This window comes from Enhydra lutris, unplaced genomic scaffold (genome assembly GCF_002288905.1).
Source record: "Enhydra lutris kenyoni isolate GAN:26980312 unplaced genomic scaffold, ASM228890v2 scaffoldscaffold1, whole genome shotgun sequence".
Lineage (NCBI taxonomy): Eukaryota > Metazoa > Chordata > Mammalia > Carnivora > Mustelidae > Enhydra > Enhydra lutris.
The window spans coordinates 74,846,849-74,874,439 of record NW_019154085.1 but is presented as its reverse complement, the minus strand read 5'-3'; the positions used below and the strand labels follow the sequence as shown (position 1 = coordinate 74,874,439).

Here is a 27,591-nt window from a genome sequence, read left to right as displayed (position 1 = left end):
ACTATGAGATATCTGAAATTTTCCCCCAAATTTCAAGCTAACATGCTAACTTGCCCGTTTTGTGGATGCTCACAAAATACACATGACTTTTGTGTCAGTTTTGAAAGACTTCTATTTTGAAAGAACTTATTACTCACAAAAACAAGAATCTAAATGTCAATGCATCACGTCAGTTTCCCAAGTCGCAATTCCCGGGGGTGGGGGCGATACAGATGGGTCCCGCTGGGTGACTGCACATACAGCAGGTGGTGATCCAGGAGGGGAACCCTAAGCTTGGGGCATCTTCTGTTTGATGGCAAACAATAATCCAGCCTGCTGTTTGTCTCTGAAGGAGATATTTCCTCAGCCCTGCAGGTTGCTGGCTGTAAACCCAACACTGAGAAATGGTCCCAGTAAAGAGGGGTCAGTGCTAGGCATTCTAGGCATACCAATAATGATGGGCAGGAGCACTAGTGACCCTCCCAACACATACAGCACCATGAAAGGAAGAGGAAGTCAGTGCTTTAAAAAACGATATTTGCTTTGAAAACCAATTCCATTCTTGATAAGTGAATTATTTGTTCAGCAAACAACCTCTTATTCCAACTTTGTTAAAGCTAGGTCAATATTCTCCTTCAATATTTGTGCCAAATACCACCGCGAGAAAATATGTTAGTGTCATGGGTAATATATGAATGACTGAATGTCACAGCTGGAGTATTTGCTTAGTAAAAAGTGAAGTGTATGATTTTAAAAATACAGTTTTCACTTTTTAAAAATTTTGTTAAAATAAAAAGGATGTCATAATCTCATCTTCGGAATGAACTATTGTTAATGTTTCCATATCACATATATTTCTTCTTTTAATCTGAATTTTTATCATATGTTGCTGGTATTTTTGTTGCAAGCAGAAGGAAATTCTCCCTTTTCCCCCTTTCCCTTCACTTTAATTCATTCTCATCTCTTTATCAATTTTAGATACAGATATTCTTATTTACTAGGAAAAAAGTCATAATAATTTCTTTTAGTGAAGTCTTTAAATAAGTAGTGTGATCAACAATTACCCTCTTCTTTAAGGATTCATTTCTTTAGTCTATTTTACTGAACAATTATTGTGTGTCAGATACTGTTCTAAATTTTGGGGATACAGCAGAGAACTTTTATACAAAAAAATCTAGAATGTATTTTCAATCTGTGAAATTCAATAAAATACAGTTATCACCTAATACTCCACATTGACTAGAGTGCTCCACTGCCTTTGCCCTGTGGATTTAGGAGTGAAATTGTTTACCTTTTAATTCCTCTAGAAGTTGATGATTGATTAATATTCAAGACTTTGTACCTGGAATGAACAGTAGGTGGCGATTTTAGCACATAGGACCTCAGAATGTTGCTACTGATGCTGTCATAAACCAGCCACTAGATTCAAGTGGATTGAACCAAGTAACTTAAGAACCTGAGATGTTTCCTTTCCATTTTAGAGTTATCTCCTGTGCTGGCGAACTTACTGCTAAATCATTTAGCAACAAATATAAGAAGAGTTGATTGTCAATGTGGGACGATAGCTGATTGGAGAAGTGTTTCTCTAATTACCAGATGTTGCTAAGAGTTATTATGACCTGGCATGAAATATGAACATAGCATCTATTATAGTAACTCATCTAGATCCCCCGAATTTTCATCTTTCTTGAATGTAGATGATCTTATTTATTGTATTTCTAGCAAGTTCACAAAAAAAGAGTTGGGTGAGGTGGGTCAATCACCCATAGAGTACTTATCATTGTTTAAAGAATGCGATTCAAATATATATGCTTAAGCATAAATATATATGCTTCAAGAGCAGCACAGTGTGAACCTGAATTTATATGACAGCAATGACTGAAACTGAAGCTGTAAAACATAGCTGATTAGTCAAACAGTCTCATCTCCCTTGCTTCCTGTTCTCAGGCACGTGATTTCTTTGGGGAATGCAAGCTGTGAAGACTGAGGCCAAATCTACATGGTGTGGTTCTTGGGTGGCTGGCCTAAAAGCAAAATGGAACAAAAGCTAGGACACCTAGCGCAACACACCAAAAGCAGTTTGAAATAATGATTGTCATAGCTTCTCCTCTTCAGCGATCACTGCCGAAAGTATAATGTCTTTTAAATAGATACTGTTGCTTTTTCAAGATATGTACAGCAATGCACACCAGTAATGCCTACAGCAACGTAATTGTTTCAGATGAAAACAAAATAATTAAGGATGGAATTTGGTACAGGTTTTTTTTCCATTTATATATGTACTGTTTTCCCATTTTTAAAATAGATACATTTTAGGCTGGATATGGGAAACAATGAAATAAAATGGCCCAGTTTTATAGATTGAAGAATGAAGAAACCTGTCCAAGTAGAGGACCTAAAAAATATTATTCAGAAGGAATTTGTTAAGGCGATATAAATGAATTCAAGAAATTAAGCTAATTGTCATTGGACACCCCTTTCCTTGATATTTCCAATTTCATAATTCTTGGGCAGCCTGTCTCACATTTCTCCTTTCCAGAACAACTTTCCATTCTTTTACAAAAAACTAAAGCATCTTTTTTTTTTTTTTTAAACTCTCTCCATTCTTCTACATTTCCATTTGGCTAATGTGTTGTATACCTGCTGTTTTCATGTATCATATATATACTTTAACTAAAGCAATTAAAGATACAATCCTTGCCTTCAAGACTTTCTCAGTCTAGTTTGGAGGAGAGGCAAGGGGACAGAGTGCTGGGCACTTTGGGAAAAGCCCGAAGCTTTTGGAGTGAGCATAGAGCATTGCAGAACACAGAGGAGAGGACTAGGGGAAAAGAGTCAAAGAAGGCTTCTCTAGGGGAGGTGCACATTGAGCTAAATGTGAAAAGCTGGGGCAAGAAGGGGTTGGGGGGGTATTGAGGAGTAAAGAGCTGTGCCTTGTTTGGGAAACATAAGGTAATTCATTTTGTCAAGAATGTAGGGTGGAAGCCCAGAATGATGAGAGACAAGAGATAGAAGCAATCAGGGGGTTAGGAACTTCTTGAATAGCATGCTAAGAAGTTGCTGTCTTGGGTGCCTGGGTGGCTCAGTTGGTCAAGCATCTGATTGTTGGTTTCAGTTCCGGTCATGATCTCAGGTTGTCAGACCAATCCCTGCATCAGGTTTCACACTCGGCACAGATTCTGCTTGGAATCCTGTCTCTCCTCTTCTTCTGCTCCTCCCCTGCTCACGCTTTCTCTCTCAAATAAATTAATAAGTAAAATTAAAAAAAAAAAAAGAAATTTCTATCTTTTGCTGAACATATCCTTAAATATGAAGAGATATTGAGGACTTAAATCACGATGAGGCAAACCTCCTGATATAAAAGCAAATGATACCTTAATTTTGATACCTTAATTTTCTCACCTCCTGTATTCTCTCTGAGAGAATGGTTTAGTAACCTTTGATTTTAGAACTCAAAGATGGGCTATTTAAACCACAGCATATACTTGAGACATATGGCTAAACTATGACCATAAAATTATTTGTATATAGTAAAAAACTTATCAAAAACAAGAAATACCTTATACATCTTACATTTCTCATGAGAGCCCACAACTCAGTCCATATTTAATTAGTCTTATAACAGACATTCAGTTTTACTGTCACTCACTCATGAGTATCCTTCTCTATAAAACTATCAAATGACTTCTAAGCAAGTTAGGAGTATATTTATTGGTTTCCTTTCCACATACAATTTTAAACTGTTGTATCTCTCCATTGGCATTAAGTATATTCTCCTTTGTATTGTAGGCATTTATGGGTAGATTTCCTTTCCTTTGCTGAATTAAACCTCCATGAGGGTAAGAAACACGTCTATTTTACTTTGCATTCACCAGAACAGAACACCTAGAACAGTGCCTTTCAGGTAGCAGGTGTTCAATAATGATTGAAATGATTGAAAGCAGTGAAATATTACAAACCATGGAGTTTCAAGGCCAAATTTCATTTTCATAAGAGACTACATTGATCCGAGGTCATTGGAATGAGATCATTTTGAAAGCGAAGAGCTTAATTACTTTAATACATGAGGGACACAAATTTCAAGCTCAATCTCTGTGGCATACTTGAGAAGGGGAGTAATGCTGTATGAAGAGATGTGTCATCACCCGTACCACCTCCTCCAAGAAGTCTCCAGGCAGCACTAATGCTTATTTTTCAGTATTCCTATAATATTGCTCTGTGCTACCTAGAGAGAGATTGTCTTAGTCATCTTTGCATGCCACCTAGTGTTCAACAAATTTGGTTGAATGAACGAATAAATGGCCATGTGACAAGTCAATTTACAGTTTGAGCCTGAGTTTTCTCCTTTCTAAAATAAGTCTAACAATCCTTATCTACTTCAGGGGATACCATTCAGTAATAAAAGTTCCTGCAACTGGTGATAAATGTATAAAATCTTTCCAGGATAGAGTTGGAGTATAAATAGATAAATTGAATTGTGAAGTATTAAGTGAAAATTTTAAAATATTTGCTAGGATGATACTTTTCTAAAATAATATAGTAGATTTTGGAGCCAGGCTGCTGAGGTATGAATCTGTACTTAGACATTTATTAGCTCTATGACCTTGGGCAGTTACTTAACTTCCTTGTGCATCCAGCTTTTTTATCTGAAAAATAGAAATAATAATTATATGCACCTCACAGTGTCACTGAGCTATCTACATGAGTTAATACATGACTAGTGCATAGAGGGGCTAAACACTCACTATGTTCCAGCCATTATTTTGTCATTATATTGAATACTGCACTGGCCACTGTAACGTGACTTAAATGCTTTTGTTCATTTTCCTATCCCCAGCATGTACCAGAGTACATGCTCCATAGAGTTCAGTAAATGCTTGTTAAACAAATGAAAGAAAATAGATGCTTTGCACATTGTAAAGGGACATTTTCCCTTGGGAAATGTTAATATTCCCAAGATTATCCTAAACCTATTTAGGTCAATTTAGATAAAAGAAACCAGAAGGTATAAACAATGACTAGCTGGTTAGAGTTCTACCTATGGGTCTAGTTTATCCATTTCCAAGGTGGGCTTATCTCAGGAAAAAGTAAGAGTTCATCAGTACATACACTTCTTCCATTCCGTGTTGACAAAATGCATCAGATACATACCATTTTCAATCCAAAACTCCTTTTCCAGTTTTTTTTTTCTTTAGCTTTTCAGATTGTGAGGCCAAAACCGGTTTTAGGTAGTCATGATTTTACATATCCTTCAACACCACAAAGCCACCTTCTAACACTTGTGAGGAGGAGGGAGATCTGGGGCCCAGCAGAGACAGCCCTGGTGAGGCAAGGAATGAGCCTGAGCACCAGCAGGGAGCAGCAAATACTGGGAGCTGAAACTTATATCACCCTCTGGCTCCTGCCTTTCGGGCATTTGCAAGCCTTGGCAGATCTGGTTAGGACCTGGATCAAGCATTAGCTTGCCAAACTGGGAGCCACAGGAGTGGCTGCAGACAGTGGGATTTGGTGCTCTGATGAGAAGCTGAGTTTTGGGTCCTTGGTAAGCATAAAGGTTCCAACCAAACTCGTTCTCTAGCCTCGGAACTAGTGCAAGGAAAATTTCAAAGTTCTGCAGTGTTTGAGTTTTTTTGTTTTTTGTTTTTAATGTTTTTTTGTTTTGTTTTGTTTTGTTTTTGATTCTCTTCAAATAAGTTAGTCTAGAAGCAAACAATACTACTAATTAAGCATCTTGGTGAAACAGAGTGATACAATTATCCTGGGTAACTCATGGTTCTTCTTGCTTAACTTTTTAATCTCATAGGTATTTTAAAAAGAGTAAAATGTGCCATGTTCTGATACCATCTCTATTTGATTTGGTCCAGCCTGGTTCTTGTACTTTGGATCTTGTACTTAAAAAAAGGGGGGGGAGTGCGGTGGAGAATCTTTATTAGCATTTAAAAAAAAAAAAAAAAAAAACCCAAGCAACTCCTTAGTCTTTCCAAATCAAGGCAACAAGAACTGATTGGTCTCCTTGTCTGCCTGAGAACTGGGTGGTACAATATAAAATTGTCAAGAGCTAGAACCTAGAAGGAGAAAATATTATCCTTGTGCTTAGATCCTTCTTTTTGTTTCTAGTCATAAAATCTGTATATGACCAGGTTTGAAGAAAGAGGGGGATGTGAAGAGAAAACTAAAGAGGAAATTTTAATTCCAAAGGCGTTTCTGTGAGGGCCATAGTGTCATTGCCAAAAATAACCTGTTCTATACCATATGTGAGACAAAGAGATTCTTTCCAGGCTAGATCCAGTATATCAGGTTCCCTATAGTTATGGTAAATAGAAAACATGCAGTTCTATTCTGGGGATAGATTAAGTGAGAGCAATGATACTTAGATCCTTTCTGGAGCTGGTACATGGATTCCTCATCAAATTTTGCATGGGGATAAGAGAAAGCAGTTTTGCATAGGATTCTGACAATCACAGAATGTATAATCTTTTTGAAAGAGGACTCCTCTTAAAAAATCATTAAATTTAACATTCTGTGGGTTTAGATAATTCCCATTAGGGTTAGGCTAGGATTAAGGATAAAGAATAAGCTCTCTTACAGTATCCATTCATCTTATTTGCAAATATATTTGTTGAGCTAATGAAGGAGCGCAACCACTCACCTCTTTTCTTCTGCCATGACTCTATCACGTGTGATACATAGAGCAATCCATAAGTCAGTGCTTTCCAAACACTGTGATCTTTTTGAGAAAAAAAGCTCTAGAAGAAAATTTGGTTATTTTGACATTAAGTTATGTGTTACTTTGGTCCTTGATATACCACCTCTTTCTAGTGACTGTTTAGCCCTTCAGTTTATTCCCATATTACTGAGATGTCATACTTCTATGATGACGTTCAGGAAGGGGGGAGAGTCACCTCACACATGCACTTCATGCAGCTTTAGAATCTAACTCCTATGAAGATGAGACCAGTGCCCAAGTATAAGAGAGTAGCAGTGTTCTCTGGTGCCATAGGAGGAGAGGCCAGGAGCTTTTCAAAGATATGTCCCATCAAGCTTTAGAGTAATTGTGAGAAAGTATTTTCTGAGTACTTACTCCATGTCCATCCTCATGCCCTACCTTTCATATTTTTTTTCCTTCTTTAATTCTCAAAACAACAACAAACATGTATTAAGGTTATAGTGGCTTAATACTAAAACAGAGTGGAGTCAGACATGTGGAGAAGAAAAAGCACTTTGGAATCCTCTGTTCTTTCAACCATTCCCATGAGGAATTCTGGGGATTATCTTAAGGGAAGAAAGAAGTGAATGCCCGGACATCTACATGTATACACTTTCCTTTTATTTCATCCTTTAGTCTAGCTCAATGGCTCCCATCCTCATTGGGAATCATATTACTACAGTCACTGGTTCACATACAATAAATTTTAAGCATGATTTAAGGGAGGTCATGATAATTTTGACTACACCAGATTTTTGTTTTCGGCACTAACTTTAAAACTAAACTTTGATTAATATGACACTCCACTTCATTCAAAAGAAGCAATAAAAATTTAAAATATAAAACAAAATCCCAGAAATAGTGACTATTGCCAAGTGGTATTTCAATGTGTCATGGAAAGATTGAGAAAGTAATTCAAATACTCTTTTCTAGCATCAGCATCTTGACACATTTGGCTCTTGTTGCCAAATGCAGAAAAAGAGAAGGGGATCAGATAAGGAAGAATCTTCAGGTTCAAAGTTTCTCTAATAAAACTATTTTCCTTTTCCAGTACTATATAGTGTAAGAGAAACCACTTAGCCTTTCTCCGTATCTTTTCTCACCTATAAGAAGGAAAGGTAGACACTTATTTATAAAAAGTTAAGTTTTAAAATCTCACTTTTTCCACTGAAGATGAACAGACTTCTCAGAAAAGCTGCTTCTTTCTTAAGCCTCCCCTGGTAATCTTTTGCCACATGGTTCTATGGGCCAGGGTTTAAGAGCCAGGGTCTCAGGACCAGGCAAATTAAGGACAGAGACCAAATCTGCCACTTAGTAGAAGTATCACTTTATGCAATTTATTTAATCTGAGACTCAGTTTCCCCTGTCATACAATGGAGGTCATTTCTCACTTTCATCTAGGGCCATTCAGGATAATGTGCCTGAAACTCAGCAGACATCCCAAAATGCATGTTGGCTGAATGGAAGGTAATCATGAAACACAGAGTACAGACGGAGCACAAGTTAGTTCTCATTAAACTGCAGTTGATATTATTAATTCCTATCATCCAAATAAAGGGGAATGCTTTTATTTTAAACATTTTTAGTGATCAGAAAGAACAGATTCAGGAGACATGAGGACATTGATAGGACTACAGAATAACATAAAAGTAATGGGACAGCATTGGAGAGACTTCATCTGTAAATTCAAATTTTATCCAGTTCAGATTCTGACATTAAAACTCACTCCCTTAGATGGCAGCCAGCTTCCACACAGCTCTACGGCTGTTGCCTCTATCTTTGGCTTAAACTGTGTTCCCTCCCTCTTCAGGTCTCAGTGGTAACTAGACTCATGAAGCCATCCGCTTTCATTTCTCATAAGTCTTCTGTGCACTCTTCTTACTGCTCCTGGTGGGCCCCTACCAAGTTCACTGGCTTCCAACCCAACAGTCCAGGAAGGCTAGACTTCAAGGCCCCTGCTGACTGTGGTGCCGTCAGGCTTACAGGCATAGGAGTATTCTCCAGAATGGTATGGAACATCCCATTGGGTGGCTTCCTCCGGGAGTGCCAAAGGGCAACATGGCAAGAACTCCCTTGCCATGCAGCTTTTCTTCAACCTAATTCAGCTCCTGCTCTCCAGGCCCAAGTTCTGAAATGTGCTCTCAGGACACCTAAGAAGACCACTGTACTTTGCTGTCCTTCTGTTTTCCTCATAGTACCCATCCTCTTTTACTGCCTTCATATCATATACTCCTCCATCTTAATGCTAGCTAAGCCTTAATGGACAAGAGGATAGCTCCTCTCTACTCTCTGTTAACTCCATAACCTTAATCTCCCATGGCTGTTTGTGATCTGCTAAATAAAGGACAAAAATAAAGGAATTAAAACAAAACAAAACAAAAACTTCTCTTAGGACACTATCTTGGTTTGCAAGGCAATGTTTTTTCTGCACAATCCATTCTGTATATCAAAAGCTAAATATTACCTTGGTCTTAGTCTTTGCACAGCTTCAGAACCAAATTATAATCTTTGTAGACAGATGGGTGTCTTGGATGCAACAGCAGAATGTCTTATACTTGGAAAGACAAGGAGTAATTCTTGAATAGTTCTGTATAATGATTCTGGTTCAAAGTACAATTTACTGGGCAATTTCCTTTTAAGAGCATCACAGAGACATTCAGGTTTTGAAAGTCTGCATAATATTTTTAAAATATATCATCCATTATTTGTATACAGTGCAAAATGTGTGAAAAGTAAGCCTGGCTCTTCAAATTCCATGCAGTTGTAACTGTGTTGTATAGATACATTCTCAATGTAAACTCTTTTGGTAACTTCATGGTGTTGACATTTATCTATGCTGAGCTAAGCTATGATCAGTTTCCCTGAATGAACCCTTAAAACTACACAGTTGTTTTCTCAGACTAAGATTGTTGTTTTTGGTTATGATCAAACTAATAAATTGAATAGGCTGGCTTAATCTCTAGTATTTCATGTACACATTTTAAGCTAGAAAAGCAGAAAATGAAAGTATGTTTTCTTTGGCAGGCATTTGATGTACTTGGGAGAGTCGAAGCTTACCTTAAGCTCCTTAAATCAGAGGGTTTAAGTCTGCCTGTCTTGGCAGCGAGGCATGAGGAATTACACAGAGAAATTAAAGACTGCACAGCTGATGCTTTGCAAAAGGGACAAGCCTTAATCAGCCAAGTAGACTCCTGTAGGTGAGTAAGCCTATTTCTTCCTCAGTGTAACCAACTTTTTCACAGTTTCCACAACCGGTTAAAAAAAAAATAAGTTGCACAATTTTTTTTTCTGCTTCTGATGTCTTGCTGCATTATGACATGGCTTAAAAGGATCTATTGAATTTTGGTCACCAGTGATTCTGAACACAGCATTGCTCATCCAGAAGTGAGTCCATATTCTGAGTCTGAGGACCCGAAGATGCAAAAGCAAAAGCTTTTTTTTTTTTTCCCTCTATGAGTTTCTGAGGTGGGGAGAAAGAAAGGACAAGAGAAAAAACAGAGCTTAATTCTTAGTGCTTTTCATAGCCCAGCACCTCTGTGGGGTTTCTTTCTCCCTTTTAATTCATGAGCGTTGAGTCTACCCTGTTCCTTTTTTCCTTTCTGGGGAAAAAAAAAAAAAAAAACTAAATTCCCTTTCATTTATGACCTTGGTGGCTCACCCAGTAAAATCCTAAATAAAAGGTCCTAATAACAATAGCTCACTTTTTTAAAAATTAAGAGTCCACCATGTCCGAGGCACCGTGCCAGGAGGCTTAGGAACATTCTGTCATTAATCCTCACAGCAACTCTACAAGACACACAAGAGCTGACCCCATTATCCAGGAGGGAGTTTGTCCCCCCAGTGGATGCTGAACCCACGGATAGGACCAAAGCGCGCACACACACACACACACACACACACACACACTCACACACTATGTTTCTTTTCCATACACACACACACGTGATAAAGTTTATTTTATAAATTAAGCATAGTAAGAGATTGAAGTGATTACTAATAATTAAATAGAACAACTGTAACAATACACTGTAATGAAAGTTATGTTAATGTGATTTCTCTCTCGTTCTCAAAATATCTTACTATAGTGTATTCACCTTTCTTGTTGCGATGATGTGAGATGATAAATGCCTGCATGGTGAGATGAAGGGAGGTGCATGACAGAGGCATTGTCACATAGTGTTGGGCTGCTCCTGACCTTCTGATGATATGTCAGGAGGAGGATCATCTTCTGGACCATGGTTGATCATGGGTAACTGAAACCACAGAAAAAAAAAACCCTGCAGATAAGAAAGGGACCGTTGAGCTATGAATGTTCTCCTTTATAAATAACTGAGACACCGAGAGACCAAGTAACTCGCAAAAGGTCACATAACCAGTTAGTGGCAGTGTCCAGGTTTGAAACCAAGTACATGGGCCCTAGACCGAATGTTCTTAACTAGTGTGCTAGGACAGGTTGTTTTTATGAGCACATTTGGTGAGTGTATCAATAGTGGGTTTAAATCTGGGTGGAAATGAGGAGCGAGAAGGACCTTGAGAAACAGAAAGAGGATGCAGTGGGAACATATGAGAAAGAATAGGATTGGAAGAGAAAAGGGAGATGCTGGGGCAGATGGTAGAACATATATTATCTAGGAAGAAATGAAGGCGGGGCTTACATTTTAACAGAAGGAGCCAAAGAGATTTGTGCAAATAAGGTAGACCCATATTTATCCTCCATATCAGCAATCTTCTTGAAACTCAAAAACATTAAATTTGAAGAATAACTAAATAGGTCAAATGTGGTAAAATAACTTTACTTCTCTTTATTTATTTTACTCTTTTAAAAGACTCTGTTTCTCTTTAAATCTTCATCCTGCTCTATTTTAGATGTGTTAAAAAGTGTTGATTTGATAAGTTTGGGTTTAGGGAACTTTCTCTTCAGAAGACAGTCTGCATCTGGACAGAGATATTTAGCCAGGGCTTGTAATGGTTGCTATGGGACTCTAAAGCCAAGATCAGAAATAATCCAGGGTCTTCCAACAGGAGCCAAACAGCGGAAGCTATGAGAAGGGCAAATGATTCTCCCTTTTTGGAAACTAACAACTGTAGCTACTAAGTTTCTTTACTTTCGCTCCAAGCCATACATCAGGTAATGGCGTGTTGGCTGCTCCAGGGGCCCCAGCACATCCATGTCGGGCCCCAAAGTGTGGGCACTCTCCTTTCTCCTCTCCCCTGCTTAAAGGTCCATGTGTCTTGTACTATGCAGAGGCTCCTGTGGGTGCCTGGACTCAAGGTACATGTCAGGCGCTGGGCTGAGTCATGATGATTAGATTAAGTTGGTGAGGTCTCCAGTTGGAATTTGGGGAGTGGTCCTCTGTCAGTTTTGCAAGTGAGTCTCAAAGCACAGAGACTCCATTCAGGATACTTTTGTGGTACTTTCCTTGCCCTTGGGCGGTTTCCTTTCATGCATGGGTAGATCAGGAGGCAGCCCAAGACCCTTCCCTTGATCCCTGGAAGTCTGTCTCTGGTACACTGCCCCAGAAATTCCAGGTGCCTCAGCCTCCCAAAGCACGAGCCCTGTCTCCTCAACCCAGCAAGATCTTGGGGCTCCCTTTGGTCCCACCTCCCCGTGCTTTGGTCTGGAAACTGCCTCTCAGGCAGTAAGCTGATGTTGTCCAGTGTCTGAGAACTATTGTTTCATATACTTCGTCTATTCTTCTAGTCGTTTCAGGAATGAGGGTAAATCTAGTCCCTGCTCCTGGCCAGAAACTGAAAGAAGTTCTGAAAGAAACCGAAGTTCACTATTCAGTGTTGATGCTTAGCTCCCAGAGTTGGAAAGGGGTCACAGTTTATCATTCTTAAACTTTATCCTGTTTGATCTAATTTGTAATGTTTCATCTTCAGTACTTAAATATTAGAGGGGAAGTGCTTATACTTTATATTATATTCTATATTCAGGGCTTTAGTGACTGCTTTTGGCCACCCACTTGGTCATGGTTGACATGTTTATTTACTTAGCTAGTTTCATTCTTTGCGTCTTCTTTCTAGGCTGAATTTATACATATGTATATATGTTGTTTTATGAAAGGGCATCTACAGTTCTTTTCTTTTCTAGGTTGCAGATTATGTCTTAACAGAAGCAATAGTTAGGGATGGTTTCAAGAAACTTGAATTAAAATTGTTAGGTAACTATATTTAAAAAATAATACTTATTGTCAGTATAGTTTCTGTCAACATCCTAGATATATGAGCTTTCAGAGTAGTTCCAAGGTGTTTGGTTGCCCCAAGATTTCACAGTATTTTACAAATCAATACTATTTTTCCATTTTGCAGGAGGAACTGAAGGTAAAGTGAAATTGTTACCTGGCAAAGGACATTTTTGATTCAGAAGGTAGACGTAAAATAGAAACCCATTAAAAACTGAATTGAAATGCATTAGAATCTTGGTGGCAAACTAAAGCCACACATAGCTAAGGACCTCAATCCCACGCATTACATTTGAGACTTGCTTCCTTTCCTCATCTAATGACTCATCTGTTCAATGGTGTGGGTCACCACCACAGGAGGGAAGCAGAACCTAAGAAGGAGGTTTCAAGTTGCTGACACTGCTGGAGTGAAGGTGGAATTTAGAACATTGGCAGTGGGGATAAACGTGTCCCTGAACATTGCAATGGCGTCCTAGGCTTCTGAATGTCAGCCACATTGCGAGGCTACAAATGACTAAGGTCCCCATTATCAGACATTTGAAAACTGGTGTGGATAAGAAACTTAAGATTTAGATCCAAAAGAGTTCTATTTCATGCATTCTTAGGACCAAAACAATGCTATGACTTTTAAACTTAATTTTTCTGAACCTGTTTCCTCATCTGTAAAATGGAGGGTTTTTTGTTTTTTGTTTTTTTAATTGAATGAAACCACTACTTTTAGCAATTAGTTCACTTTTTTTTAAACCTTCCTTACAAAGGACTTTAAAAGCAAAATGCAAAGAGTCACATGGTTGTTTCAATAATCACGATAGAGCTGCACCACATTCTATTCATTTTCACAAACTAGGGAAGGTTATATTTGAAATAGGGGAGATAAGCATTTATTTTAAGGTAATAAAAGGCAAAATTTAGTATTGGGGCACATAGGAATTTCAGAGGCGTTTAGATCTTTTTTTTTCCTTGTTAGTCAACAAAATAGGACTTCAGAAGCTCACATTTATCTGAGACTATGCTTCCCAGTAAATCTGAGACCTTTGTTGTTACTTTTCTGTAACTATTGCCTTATTAGGAACAGATCCACACTGTTTTTCTATCCTGGAATCAAAAACCTTTGAAGTTGGAACAATCTCACAAAATAAATAATGGTTGTTTACGTGTTTCCTTGCTTTTCTATTTTCTCCCTGTAATTGGGGGATAATTCTGAGTCATTGCTAAATAATTTATCATCTTTTCAAAGTATAATATCTGTCATCTAACCTAACTACACTTTAATTTTAAAGATGTTTTTGGGCATTCATTTGCACTTAATTATGACACAAGTTACTGCATCTGATAATGGTCAAACTTAGACTTACAGTGATGTTGGAGTTCCTGGCTTCCATCGCTCCCTCACCACTTCCGAAGCTCCGCTTGACGTCATCCTTGAGCAACACGTCTGAAGACAGGCCAATGTATTCCTTCAACCACAGGAAGCTGTGGTGATTGGAATCCTGGGTTGGAGACTTTGTATGAGGATGAAGTTTTCCATAATTGGACAAAATCAAGGACCTCCTCATTTCTCTCTGGGTAGCTAACAATACAGAACTAAAAAACATACAATGCCATCTTGTGCAATATCCATTCACCTTTTTCTGTTTGCTAAAATTAACTTAAGATTTATAAGTAAACTTGCTTCAGTGTTGACTCAATTTCTATCTTTGCATCAGAGACTGGACTAGTTTTTGTTTTACCTTGTTTTGGTGAATTTAAGCTAACGAACCTCATCCTGATAGTTGGCTGTCGTTTAACCTTAAGTATTGTCTGTTTTGATCTAACACTTATTATTACTTACTTAATGTCAGTCTTTATATTCTTATATTTTATAAAGAAATAAAAACAGGAGTTAATTGGGATTTTGTATTCTTTTTTCACAATTTTCATTTATGTTGGCTACCACGACTTCTGTTGTTTGATAAGGGGAATGGTAATGTACTTTAGACAGAACATGTTCATTTATTTATTCATTTATATAGTCCAAAAAATATTATTGAGCATCTTTTATAAATCAGGTGTTCCCATGCATCTGATGTAGTAGGGGAAGCATCTGCCCTCACGCTGTTTACATCCTAGTGGAGAGAAACAGCCACCCAACAGCTAAATCAGGAAATGAGATGCTCGTGGGCAGCAATGAGTACTATAAATTGAAGTGGGGTAGAGAGTCACTGTGGGGAGGGGGCCACTGTGGACGTTGTAGTCAGGGAAAGATTCTTCAAGGAGAAGGAGCTACCATGCACATAGCTGGGAGATGAGTAGACCCAGAACAACAGCAAAGATGTAACAGAAAGGAGTGCAGGGTGGCTGGAGGAGAAGGTGACAGGAGAGAGGAGCGGAAGACAAGATCGAGTAGGTGCAGGCTGGACTATTTAAACACTCATTGGCGAAAATGGCAAACACGTGTGCTTTACACACATTAAAAAACTGTAGTCCTTAAAACGACCCTGTCCTATGGGAACTACTATCATCCTTGCCTCTGTTTTGCAGATGAGGAAGCTAGGGCACAGAGAGGTTCAATCACTTTCCCGACTACCTGTCACAGGGTAGTAAGAGGTGAAGTGAGTCCTGGAATGCAGGTCTGATCCACTATGTTAGCTGGCTAGCTCTCTGTCTATTCCTTTCATTCCGCTTTAATCAATAACAAGGTCACATGGATTCTTTTTCTTTTAAATTCTGGCACACTTAAAATGTACTCTATCTGTAAGAGTCAATCAAGTCTCCCCTTCCCTGCAAATTTTTTCTCTCTTTTAGTTTATTTAAAAAGTTACTGAACCTATGAATAAGCATCACAAGTGACATAGCAGCACCAGGCTTCTAGGGTAGTCAAAGATATATAAACCTGGCCCCGAATCTCCAGAACCTTCCTAACGGCTACTCAAGGAATGACACAACAAGGGAGTGTGCTCCCGGACGAGGAAGCCATGGGGGCAGTGGGTGTTGAGGCCATCTCTTCACAGAAGGAAGACACAGTCCCTAGCTTCTATGATCAGGATAGGTCAAATGAAGGATTTAAGAAGGCCATTGTTGAGTTGAATAATCTAAGTTGGATGAAGGCTCTACATCTAGCCAGGATGAATAAAATCAATAACTACCATACAATAGTTTTGAATTCCTTTGTATTGGTCAGCTCTGTCTCATGGAGTCACTCTGCATTCTGTGGTGTTCTGAATCATTCCCTAGTTGTTTGACTTGTAACAATGTCCCCTCTTCTTCTAACTCATGACATTGTTTTGAGATCAGCCTTCAAGCTCAACCAGGTGGGAAACCTTTTTTTATGTTCCTTATCTTAGTATTTATAAAGTAGCAGCTTCATTTGAAATGTGATGGTGCTGGTACAATATTAAAAGAAAGCTTTTATCATAGTGAAAATATTTTTAAAAGATCCTATTTGAAAAACAAACAGAAACAATCCCCACCCTCCAACAAAACAAAGAAACGAAGACAGAAATTTCCTTCGCCTGATAGAGTTATCTATGGATGCATAATGGAGTTCTGCTGGGCATTTAAGGACTTAAAATAACTTAAAAAAAAAAAAAAAAGTGGGGCGCCTGGGTGGTTCAGTGGGTTAAAGCCTCTGCCTTCGGCTCAGGTCATGATCCCAGGGTCCTGGGATCGAGCCCCACATCGGGCTCTTTGCTCAGCGGGGAGCCTGCTTCCTCCTCTCTCTCTGCCTGCCTCTCTGCCTACTTGTGCTCTCTGTCTGTCAAATAAAAAAATAAATCTTTAAAAAAAAAAAAGTTTGAAGATGCATTTAGAGGGTAAATGTCAGATACCAAAATTTAGGATATTACAAAGTCAACTCAGCCATTTTCCAAATATTTTCAAGTGTATATTGTTCTTTTTAGAGATTGAGTAAATGTCCTAACTACAATCTGAGCCTGGTAACATTGTACAGGCTTTTATAATTCTGAAACTGTTAGTATGGAAAACATGCAAAGTTCAGACTTTCCCTTAAAACTAGGCGTAATCAGATTAGGTTCTTGTGAAATATCCAGGAGTCACGCACTCCAATGTGAATGTATTCATTTATGATGTGGATTATGTGAAGTAGAAAGCATCCCAGAGTAAGAAAGATCTGGAGCTGCAGTCTGGAGAGGAAGGCTGACTTTAGGGGCAGAAATCTGTGCGCTGGATGACTCTAGAGGAGTTCTCTCCGATTAGAGAGAAAAGCACACAAACAAAAAACCAGAAAAGAGAGAGGGAGAGAAGTGAGTGGGCCTATTTATGAATAAAATGCTCATCACAGTGCTGTTTATAATAGGGCAAACCTGAAAACCACCTAAATAGTCCCCCCTATTTGACTATTTCAAATAGGGAAATGTTTGAATAGTTTCAAGGCAGACACACTGTGGAATATTCTAAGCCAATATGAAAAGTGTGTTTCTGAGGATTCTTTGAAGACACAGTATCCTCACCATATAACGTGAGGATCCAAATTGTGTAGATAGCACCATTCTAACTTTGGAGGGAGAAAAGGACTGCAAAGAGAAAAACTTTTCTGGAAGGAATACATTAAAATGTAATTTTATATTTTCCAAATTATCTTAAAAGAGAATATTGGTCTGTTTAGTTCTTCTGTGTCCCTTTTATCTGAGGATTTCTGTCACCAATCATGGAAGATTTTCAGGGATTATGTCTTTAAATATTGATTTTCCGTTGTTCTCTCTTTTTTCTTCTTTAACTCCCGGTGGAGAATGTTGGAGCGTCTGGGTCTGCCTCCCAGAACTCTGAACTGCCGTCCTGACTTGTCATTCCGTCAGCTCTCCGCCCTGTTGCCTCAGGGAGTCCCTCACGCTGGTTTTCTCTTTGGTTGTTTTTTTTTTTTTTTCCCTAGCTTTCATAACCATATTGATTTCATTTCTGAGATTTCTAACTCATTTTTTATATCTATTTTTGTTTTATTTCTGACTGTCTTTGTTTCAGAGTTTCTTATTCTTTGATGATGGGTGTTGGTTTTTTTTTTTCTTTGTCTTTCTAATGACCTCAGGTGTGTTTATGTAAAGGTCATTTCAGATTGCTCCACTTGGCTTTCCGGCTTTCTTTTGTTTCAGGTAGAGGACATTTATCTCTTGATTGTTGACTTGTCTTTTGTTAGGATTTATATGCCTTGTGTGTTTTGAAATTCTAGGTTGCACTCTCATCTGGAGTGGGAGGTGTTTGTTCTTTGCTTATTTTCTCTGCTTTGTACTCTGCTCTTGACTCTTTCCTCCTTAACGACTTTGACATGACTTCCCCCTGAATTCCGTGTTCCGTGACCTCTGTCCAGCTTGTATTGTCTGGTCAGAGTTACTCGTGGAGGTGCTGTGGCTCTCAGAGATGCAGTAGGTGGTGGGGCTGATTCTCCGCTGCCCTGATGGGTCTGATTTCTTGGCCCCTGCACCAGTTGGCGATAGTGTTTTCCAACCTCCTTTTACAAGGAGGGAGAACGCCCTCCCTGTTACTGACTTCAGGTAGAATCCTGGCTATGGTACCCTTTGCGCAGGACAGATTTTCCTGGGGAGCTTGTGCCTATCTCTGCCATGCATCTGGACCAGAACCCAGGACACCCGTAGCTTCAGCCCCACTTACTACTTTTTGGTAGTGAGGCATTCACAACATGACTAACGTAAGTCAGAGGGAAAAATGGTAAAAACATGCATTTCACTTTTACAGTATGAGTGGCACTTTTTTCAAAGTAGGGATGAAAACTAGACAGTAGCCATTATTTCCTCCAAAATAAAGATCATAAACATGAAGGGACACTGTTTGGGTCCCTGTCAAAAGAAGCAGCAAGCTAAAGATAAAGAAAATATTTTTTTTCCATTTTCAGAGTCTGATTTGTTCACAGACCAAAAGAAAACTATGATCAGCTGATTCCTTCGGATGAGAGAGTAAGCTGTCAAGTGCTTACCATCTGGTTCAGCTCCTAATCCAGATGGGCTGCCAATAGTAATTTATGAAAGGTTTGAAAGCAACTTGCTGTCCTCCGGAAAGAATCATTAGAACACATTAACATTGGGATTTGCTCCCTTCCCCCAGCCTCAATTTGCAACAGATGCAGAGATGGGGCAACTGCTTCTGTTCAACAAATAGAACCGTCTATTTTTGAGCCAGGAGTCAATATGTCTCTGCTCTTTAGAAAAAAAAAAAAAAAAAAAGTCAAGCATTTTTCTTCCCCCTTCCCTCTCCTCTAATTGGTTCAGTGAGTAGGGGAGAAAATGCTCCACGATGGAGTTTCTAACGAATGTCTGAAGAAGCCCACACAGTCTGTCATTTCTGAGTATCTGTGATGCTTGGGAAAGTCAAAGTCCACATCAGGAATAATCTAGTGTACTTCATGTCCATGCCACAAACAGGCACCCTCTAATCCATTCTTACAGAGAAAACCTAAAGGTCAATCAGTGTATGCAGTGCAAATTGTAGAGCCACAGTTTGTTAGACTCAGAAGTCTGCCCTTAGTCCTTCTCCCACCCAGTGAGGTGGTAAGTGAGCAGGTGGCCTCAGAGTGAGCGCGACATGACAGGGCATGTCTTCCAACCAAGTTCTGTTACCTGCCCTCCGTTCTTGCTCTATCATTCAGTACCACTCCTGGGAAGGAATAAGACTCATTCCTGAGTGACTGATGGAATTCTAGTAATTTATTTTCAGTTCATGTAAGAATTGCTGGCAGAGAGTGAGATCATATTTTTCCTTTGATCAAACCATCTGCTTTTCAGGCTCTGAGAAAATTGCCAATATGCATGCTATGCATGTTTTAAAATGTTCTGGAATGTTCAAAAGAAAAGTCTAGAATTAGTGTTTAATGTTTCTAACTGAAACTAATCAGAGCTTGTTGTAACCTGCTCATTAGGTTCTTTAGTAAGACAGAACTGAGGGAAGGAGGGAGTGGCCCTAGGGTTAGAGGTGTGACATATATATGCCCATTGGGAATCAGGGAGAGGAAAGAGATTATTGCCTGATCAGACACATGATCTAGCTGACACCAGGAAAGGAAAACCAGAGCTGGCTGTGGTAAGTAAGGTAATTCAGAACTCCTTGTACCTAGGAAGGGGCCTAAGCCACAAGTAAGAGTGTAGAGCATACCCTGGACAGTCAATAACGCACAGCCAAACAAGGCCATTCAGGAAGCCCCCTGAGGCATTAAATAGAGGAAGTCACTCAACTTAATGATAAATATCAAACATCCAATAACAAATCCGTCACTTTGGATAGCTTAAAACTTCTGTAAGTAAGCAAAGGCCAAAGTCATCGTTGTTTAAAAACTATTAGACACTTTACTAGTGACATTTTTAAAAAGATTTTTATTTATTTATTTGACAGACAGAGGTCACAAGTAGGCAGAGAGGCAGGCAGAGAGGGGGGGAAAGCAGGCTCCCCTCTGGGCAGAGATCCCCATGCAGGGCTCGATTCCAGGACCCTGGGATCATGACCTGAGCCAAAGGCAGAGGTTTTAATCCACTGAGCCACCCAGGCGCCCCACTAGTGACATTTTTATACAGTAAGTCTCTGCATATGTTCTTCTTCTTAAATCTATATCTTTTTTCCCTTAAATTTTGATTAAAGTATATTTTATTTAGTTTGAAAATATGCATTGATCCACTAACAAGTCTATGTGCTCAGAGCTACAGAGGATATATGGATGAAAAGCATGTGGTCCTTTCCCTTAAATAATTTGTGATGTGTGGCACTTGGGTGGCTCAGGGGGTTAAGCACCTGACTCTTGATTTTGGCTGGGATCATGATCTCAGGGTTGTGAGATTAAGCCCTGCATTGGAGTCCATTATCCCCTTTTTCCCTCACCCTATGCCTCTCCAGTGCCCCCTAAAAAAAAAAAAAAAAAAGAATTTACAATGAGATCTATATGATAAGGCACAGATCCCCACAAAATGAAACCCAACTTCCTGGGTCATTGAAAAATTGAAAAGGAATCATCCTTCCAAAAACAGAGAGATTGAATTTGCTTGGTTGTAATTCATCTAAATTAAAAATTGTATGTTGCTATAAAGCAGTATTTTCACAAAAGGAATGCTTGATCTGGTTTTGTTTCCCCATTACTTTTCTCTGCCTGAAGGGTCCTTTAAAACATGAACTTGGACAAGTATCCCTCTAGTGGCCACTTTGCAAACTACAGGCAGATATTGCTTTCTAGAAGCCAGCCAATGTCAAAAGAACATGCCAGCCTGGGTAATCTGTTCCATTAACAGTCAGCTCCAGTGAGGGTGAAAACTTAGAGGACGAATACCCTCTCATCCCTTGATGTGTCAAGAATGTGGACTCTGAGCTCAGATGAACAGGGTCAAATCCCAGGTCTGCTACTTAGTAATGGTGACCCGGGCAAGTTACTGAGCTTTTTCGTTCCTCAGTTTACTCATCTGCAAAATGGAGATAACAATTACACCCAGATGATAGGGTAGTAATGAGAATTAGAAAAGAGACTATTTAAAACATTAAAAATGCTGCCTTTCCACAGTAGCACTCAGTCATTGTTTTTAGAAAACGTTTACTTTCCCTAACTGCTCTCTGTATCTTCTTTCCACATTGCAGCTACTTCACTTTCTTTGTTACTGGACCTTCTCATTCCAGATTTGCATATTCTACAGAGAACCTGGAACTTAAAATACATAGGACAACTGGACTTTTAAGTGTTTTTTTTAGTATATAATGTCCCAAAGTCTAAAACCTAACCAAAATACGGTTGCCAGTGGTACCCACAGGACACACACAAATCCCACGCACATCCAACAAGATTATCAAGCTGCCTGATGAACTCTCACCCCTTTGGCAGCTTTATTGTCATTCCTGTGAAGTTACTTTACCTCTCAGTCATATGGGATCTTGCCCTCATTTCATTACTAATTAAATTCATTTTTACAGAGTCATAAATTAATTATTTGAGGTAAAATTACTGAAATCTATACCTCACTCCAAGATCTTTTTTACCTCTGGGTAATTAAATTTCAGAGTTATCATGTTAATCTTTATTAGTGTTTGAGGAAATGACTGACGTAAAATAGAAGGCTTCAATTTCTTATGTAGTAGCAGAGGCTCTGTCTTAGGGGTAGGTGGACAAATTAAAAGGTGCTCTTTCCACCAGCAGCCTCCCTTCATTGTCTTGCAAGGCTGATGGGCCTACATTGGACATGGGTAGGAAACTTGCTAATTTATCTTTAGACCAGAGCAAATGGGATCTGACTCTAAGGTCATTTGTTGTTCTAAAGGCATGTGCATTTTATGAGCTTTCATGTCACTTTTCTCTTTCTCATGACAGGTGAAAAATGACAATGTGAGGCTTGGTCTCTTTTTTTATGAACAAGTACATTAGATTCCCAATTGTTGGTGATAACTTGGTTTTCACTTAATGAGTATAGCCTTGAGCATTCGTCATCATCGAGAACAAGAAACTTAGTGTTACATAAATATTTTGCCCTGTTGGATTAGTAAATGGTTTGTTAATTGGCTGATCCACATTTCTATTCAAAGAGCATCTTTAGAAAAATGAAGCTTTTAAATCACACCCCCAGGAAAACGTTTGGCAAACATACTGTGCTTTTTGCCATAGGGTTCTCAAAATATCTTAGAGAAATATTAAAAAGTAAACCTTTAGAAAAGAAGACTAGACCTGTTTGCAAAAACCCGTAACTCATCTTTTCCCTTAGGACTGACTGATTTCAACAAGGGAACATAATTTGGTGCTACTCAACTTCTGTTATCCCAAAGCCTGAAGCTTGATAACTTCTAGTGACTCATCCCTATCATGAAAGAACAGATCCAGTTTGAAATGTTCCCTGTTTCTGGGGCTTCTCTATCAGGGCAGAGTGAACTAACAGCTGACTTGTTCCATTCAGCTCTCGGGTAGGTGGAGTCCATGAGATGATGCGATGCATTCAGAGACGAGTGGACCAACTGACCCAACAGTGTTCAGCGCACAAAGAATTTGCTCTTAAGAAACAGCAGTTAATTGCCTCGGTGGAGGGCCACCTCAAGAAGGTAGTCTCTTAAATGTGTCCTCTGTTGGCTACTACTTAGATGCAGCTCCTTGCTTAGTGATACCAGACGGCACAGCACCTGCAGCGCAGGGGATGGTGGGAGAACAGTGGTGCGTCTCCTTTGGCTTCTCTTAGTTTCCACATTAGGGTTTATCATTGAACAACAGGAGTTACAGTTCACTCTTGCTCAGCAACCATTCCTGTCCCAGGTTGCGAAAACATGCTGTGTAATCCTACCTACCCCACCAGCCAGCCCTGAACACGCACACACAGAAGCAGTTCTTGCTTTGTACAGAATTGAACCGTGTGCATACTGGGACTGGGTCCTTGTTTTATGTGGGTCTGTGCCTGGTTCCGGTAGGCACAAATTTCAGTTAACGTGGTATCATACAGTATGAGGATGGCATGTAAATACTGAAAATGATGTTGTAGGGATTTTCAGGGCTAAATTGTCATTATCGTACTCTATTAAAGGAGGTTGGCACAAAGGACGTGGTCATTCTGAATAAAAACACACTTATGAAAATCCTCTTTCTGCAAAGTGGATACAATGAATCCGTACGGGAGAAATTTATTTCCTATTTTCAAAGAGGAATAAAACCAAGCAGCTGCTATTCGGCTAAATAAAAAATAGCTTATCTGTAGCTGGGATATACAGCAAAATCTATCTCAGTGACTTTAATGCTAATGAACCTTGATGCCCCTGCTGGGTCTCAGATTTTCAATGATGTCTTCATCTGATACAGTGGGCTCATATGCCTGACTTAAATGACGAGAATTAGCAGACTTCACAGGAGAGGACATGAAATAACCACATCTCTATCCACATTGCCTTCCCACCTGTTATTGATCCAGAAACTTGGGAATTTGAGACTTGTTCTGAAGCCTGGGTCCAGGGAGATTCCAAATAAGGCAGCAGCTGCGGTGCCACATTCCCTGGAGTTTGAGACTCAAGCTAATTTGGTGGTGGTGGACAACACCATAGGAACTCAGACAACTGTTGCTCCTTGTCTGACTGCCAGTTCAGACTCAACTTGACTCTGGAAAGTATGGACTCTGGTGAGAGCCAGGAGACGAAGAGCGTAACTTGGATGTTATAGAATCCTTTAGAGATTACTTTTCCATTGATTTGTGTGTACTAAAAATCAAATCATAGTCCCTGGCATTCATCAATAACAAGGCCCACGTGTGTCCCCGTGTTTTAATGTCACATGTACAGGGTTCGGTACTGCCCCAGGGTCCCTAAATATAGCAGCCCTGCAGGTGATTTAATACCCAGGCTTTGGACCTTTACTTCATGATGTGCCTGTAAACTGGGCCGCCTTCAACTTACAGTGGGCGATTGTGAGTTAATTAATCAGATAAATTCATCTCTGCTGATGTGTTAGCAGGTACATTCTCCTTTCTAGGCAATATAGGTGATAAAGTCTTAGAAGGTATGGGTGATTGTTTATATCTCATTGTTATTAATAAAGTATGTGTCTGTTTATAAATATATATCTTTAAACATATACTCTCTCTTCGTGGGTCAGTAGTATTACCTCATATGAAGAGCAACATTATTAATTTAACCATGACATTCCAAAATATTTAAAATTATTTTTAGATGAAAATTGGTATATCCATTTAAAGTACAATGGGAATGGAGAGAGTAGTATTTATATTTTCTATACATAGGCAAACATGTGTGCAAGTACATATTACTAAGACTGCAATGTATTCTTTATTGCTAAAGGTGGAAATGTCAATTCAGAAAATCAGTCCAGTACTTTCCAATGCAATGGATGTCGGTTCCAGCCTTTCTGAATCAGGGAAGATTTTGAGTAAATACTTGGAACTAGATATGCAAGCTAAGGTAAATTAAATAGGAATTATTATTGTGGTTATGATTTTGTAAATATGACTTATTTTCCTTATATTCAGTGGCTATAGAACTTAATGCTAGCTCTCTTGAAGGTTGCAATTCTAAAGTAATATTTGTGGTAAATAATGACTTAAAACTTCTATTATGTGTATCTAAATTATTTATACTTGTATGTGCATTTTTTAGGGTGTTTGAGCTCACTGAAACTTTGTAACCTGATATTAAACACTCATTTGGCCCCTTTTCCTCACTGGGGAGATGTTAACAACTCCTTTTGGGATGCCACAGGACTCAGAGAGAGTGCTTTTCTAAGACCATTTGTGATTTTCTGCTAGAGTAACTTACAAAAGAAAATTTCCCAGAAGCAACATGCATTAATGCAAGATTCCAGGAAGCAAATAAAAACACAATCTTGTCTCAAGCCCCATGTTAAGGGTTAGAAAATACCCTCCTCTTCTCAGCACCTTCTCTAGCTCCTTTTCACCTCTTTCCCCTGGGACTTAGGTTCGAATATATTCCTGCTAGTAGCTCCACGTCCACACTGAGCCCCAGCCGGCCCCAGTAGATGTTCAGAAAGGTGAGTCTAGCACCTCTCCAGGCTCACCCAAGTCTGTAGGCAACAGCCTTCTTATTCTCTCAGTCCTCAGCCAGAAGACCTCCTTCATGTTTGGGAACTCACAAACTGATTTTTTTTAAATGGAATTTTAAAAAACTCATTATTTCAAATGTTTAAAATAAAACATATGTCTGAATTCAATTTTTTTTTAAATTTTAAGAATTTTAGAAAGAGGGAGGAAATGGCAAGGGGAGAAACTCCTCTGCTTCCTCCTACCCAGAGTGCTATCTGGAAGCAACACTTGGAAATGAAAATTAGCTTCATTCAGTGGAGTACTTGGGAAGCATATTAAACACAAGCAGGGAAGCGATTCCTTCTTGCTGCAAATGACAAGGAAGCTTTTTTCTTTCATTTTTGCTTGATTCCTAGCTCAGCCTCACATAAAATTCTACATGGCTCTTTCTGTGGCAATTGTAGATATAATGCCTACCGTACCTGCTTATCCATTCAATCCATGAGATTTTACTTGACAGAAATTGCACTCAAAAGAAAACCCAGAAGAGCAACCCTGTGGGCTGTTTAGATTTCGTGTGTAACATTTCCCCTACCCTTGTTCAAAAACCCTTCTAGACAAAGATTTAAGTAAGACTGCAGAAGTGACATGCCATTTTTTAATAAATTAAACAAGGAGTAAACAATTTCTATAAACTTGCCATCTCTTATATAACAAAATTAGCTTAAGAATTTGCTAGAGCTATTGTTAAATTTCATAAAGCAATCCTCATGTATAACTAACTTACTTAAAACATTTCTGCCATTTTGTTTTATAACATTTCATACCAAACAGCCTGTCCTCTCTTTGTGACACAAAAAATAGAATGCTCCAAATGAAAAGCAGAGCTGATAGAGTGATAGAATAATTTGAGATGGTTTTCATTTTAAGATAACTTTTTTTTTTTTTTTAAGTTTTGAAAGTTGTGCCTTTCTTTCACTGAGGAGAGTTCTGGTACAAGTTCAATTAATAATCGTAATAGATGGATGTACAGAAGGTAATGAAATGTGAATGTTCATGATTCCCCTGTCAGCTTCTGACCCCCTGTGCTTTGCTTTCACAGGAGACAGCACATGAATTAGAAACAGCTGCAAAGCTTATGACAGAGAAAAATGAATTTGAACCTGACGAAGTGGCATTGCTTTCTTCTAAAGCTAAATGGTTAGAGGAAGAATTAAAAATACTTGGCCAAAACATCAGCTCCAGGTCACAAGTCCTGCAGTCTTATGTGGCATTTCTAAAGTCCTCAGAAGAGGTATGGTGCCTACACACTGACCTTCTTCAGCAAGGTGACCTCTGCCCTTCTTCCCGCTTTCTCTGGGGATAGAAGCCCTGCTGGGTAGTCCCGTATCCTCCACTCCCATGCGTGTACTCATTCACTGGCCCAAGGCACCACCCAAGGACCCAAAGAGTAGGTTGTTTTCCTAAAAAATAAGGCGATTGTTAGGTGTAGATATATTCACAAATAAGCAAGATGGTTGTGTTGGAACGCTCTTTACTGTGGCCTACAAGCATTTACAATATCCTAAACATAGAACAAAAGCATTTAAAAATAAGTCACTTTTCACTATGGATCTCTCTGAATACTCAACAATTACTACGATTCTTTTAAAATACATACACAGAATAAAAAATTACAGGCTTTTGGGTCATCTCAGATCTGTCTTGTTTGATGCCTTTTAACAAGTTTACCTCAGAGAGTGTCTTCTGAGGCCCTATCTTGACAGGGTTGTACTAGAGAATCTGTGAAATTCCCTCTCGTAGACTACGATTCATAGACTACGACCATCTTTCAGAGATCCCAGTCTCTGAGAGAGTAATGAAAAGGGCTAGGACACCACCTAGGAGCAGGCACACTCCCCAGCTCTCAGGGAGGCGGGCACTGGCCTAGTGCAAGGTAGAACCTACGGTCAACTTCCAGGTAAAGCCAACCAAAGTTAAGGAGCATGCTGGAATTCTGTTTTCTCACCCCGACCCTCCCACTGGCACCCTTCCCGCCACCCCCATCCCCCCGCCAAGTGTCCTGCTTAAGCACAGTCTCCCCTGTCAGCTCTCCTTCCCTCATATTCTTAATTCTCCCCACTCAGAAGGAAGGCCATGCCCAGTCCCTGCAAATCTCAGGTAATCACTGCCTCCTGTTCCACATCTTTACTCCACCTTTAGTCACCTAAACTTTTATTTAGTTTTTCTTAGTCCTGAACCCTTGTGGTTTGGGAGCGGTGTTGCAACTGACAGGATTATCCTGCTGAAC

At 39.2% G+C, this 27,591-nt stretch overlaps 1 protein-coding gene across 1 annotated transcript in view; it reads left to right on the top strand.

The window, feature by feature from the left end:
- The window catches only part of LOC111144596 (coiled-coil domain containing 141), a 220,786-nt gene that overhangs the window by 142,820 nt on the left and 50,375 nt on the right, over positions 1 to 27,591 (top strand). Inside the window, exons 8-11 of the mRNA XM_022498977.1 lie at positions 9,710 to 9,882; positions 22,728 to 22,869; positions 24,604 to 24,723; positions 26,404 to 26,595. Of these exons, the coding sequence (XP_022354685.1) occupies positions 9,710 to 9,882; positions 22,728 to 22,869; positions 24,604 to 24,723; positions 26,404 to 26,595 (627 nt within the window). The remainder of the gene's footprint in view (positions 1 to 9,709; positions 9,883 to 22,727; positions 22,870 to 24,603; positions 24,724 to 26,403; positions 26,596 to 27,591) is intronic.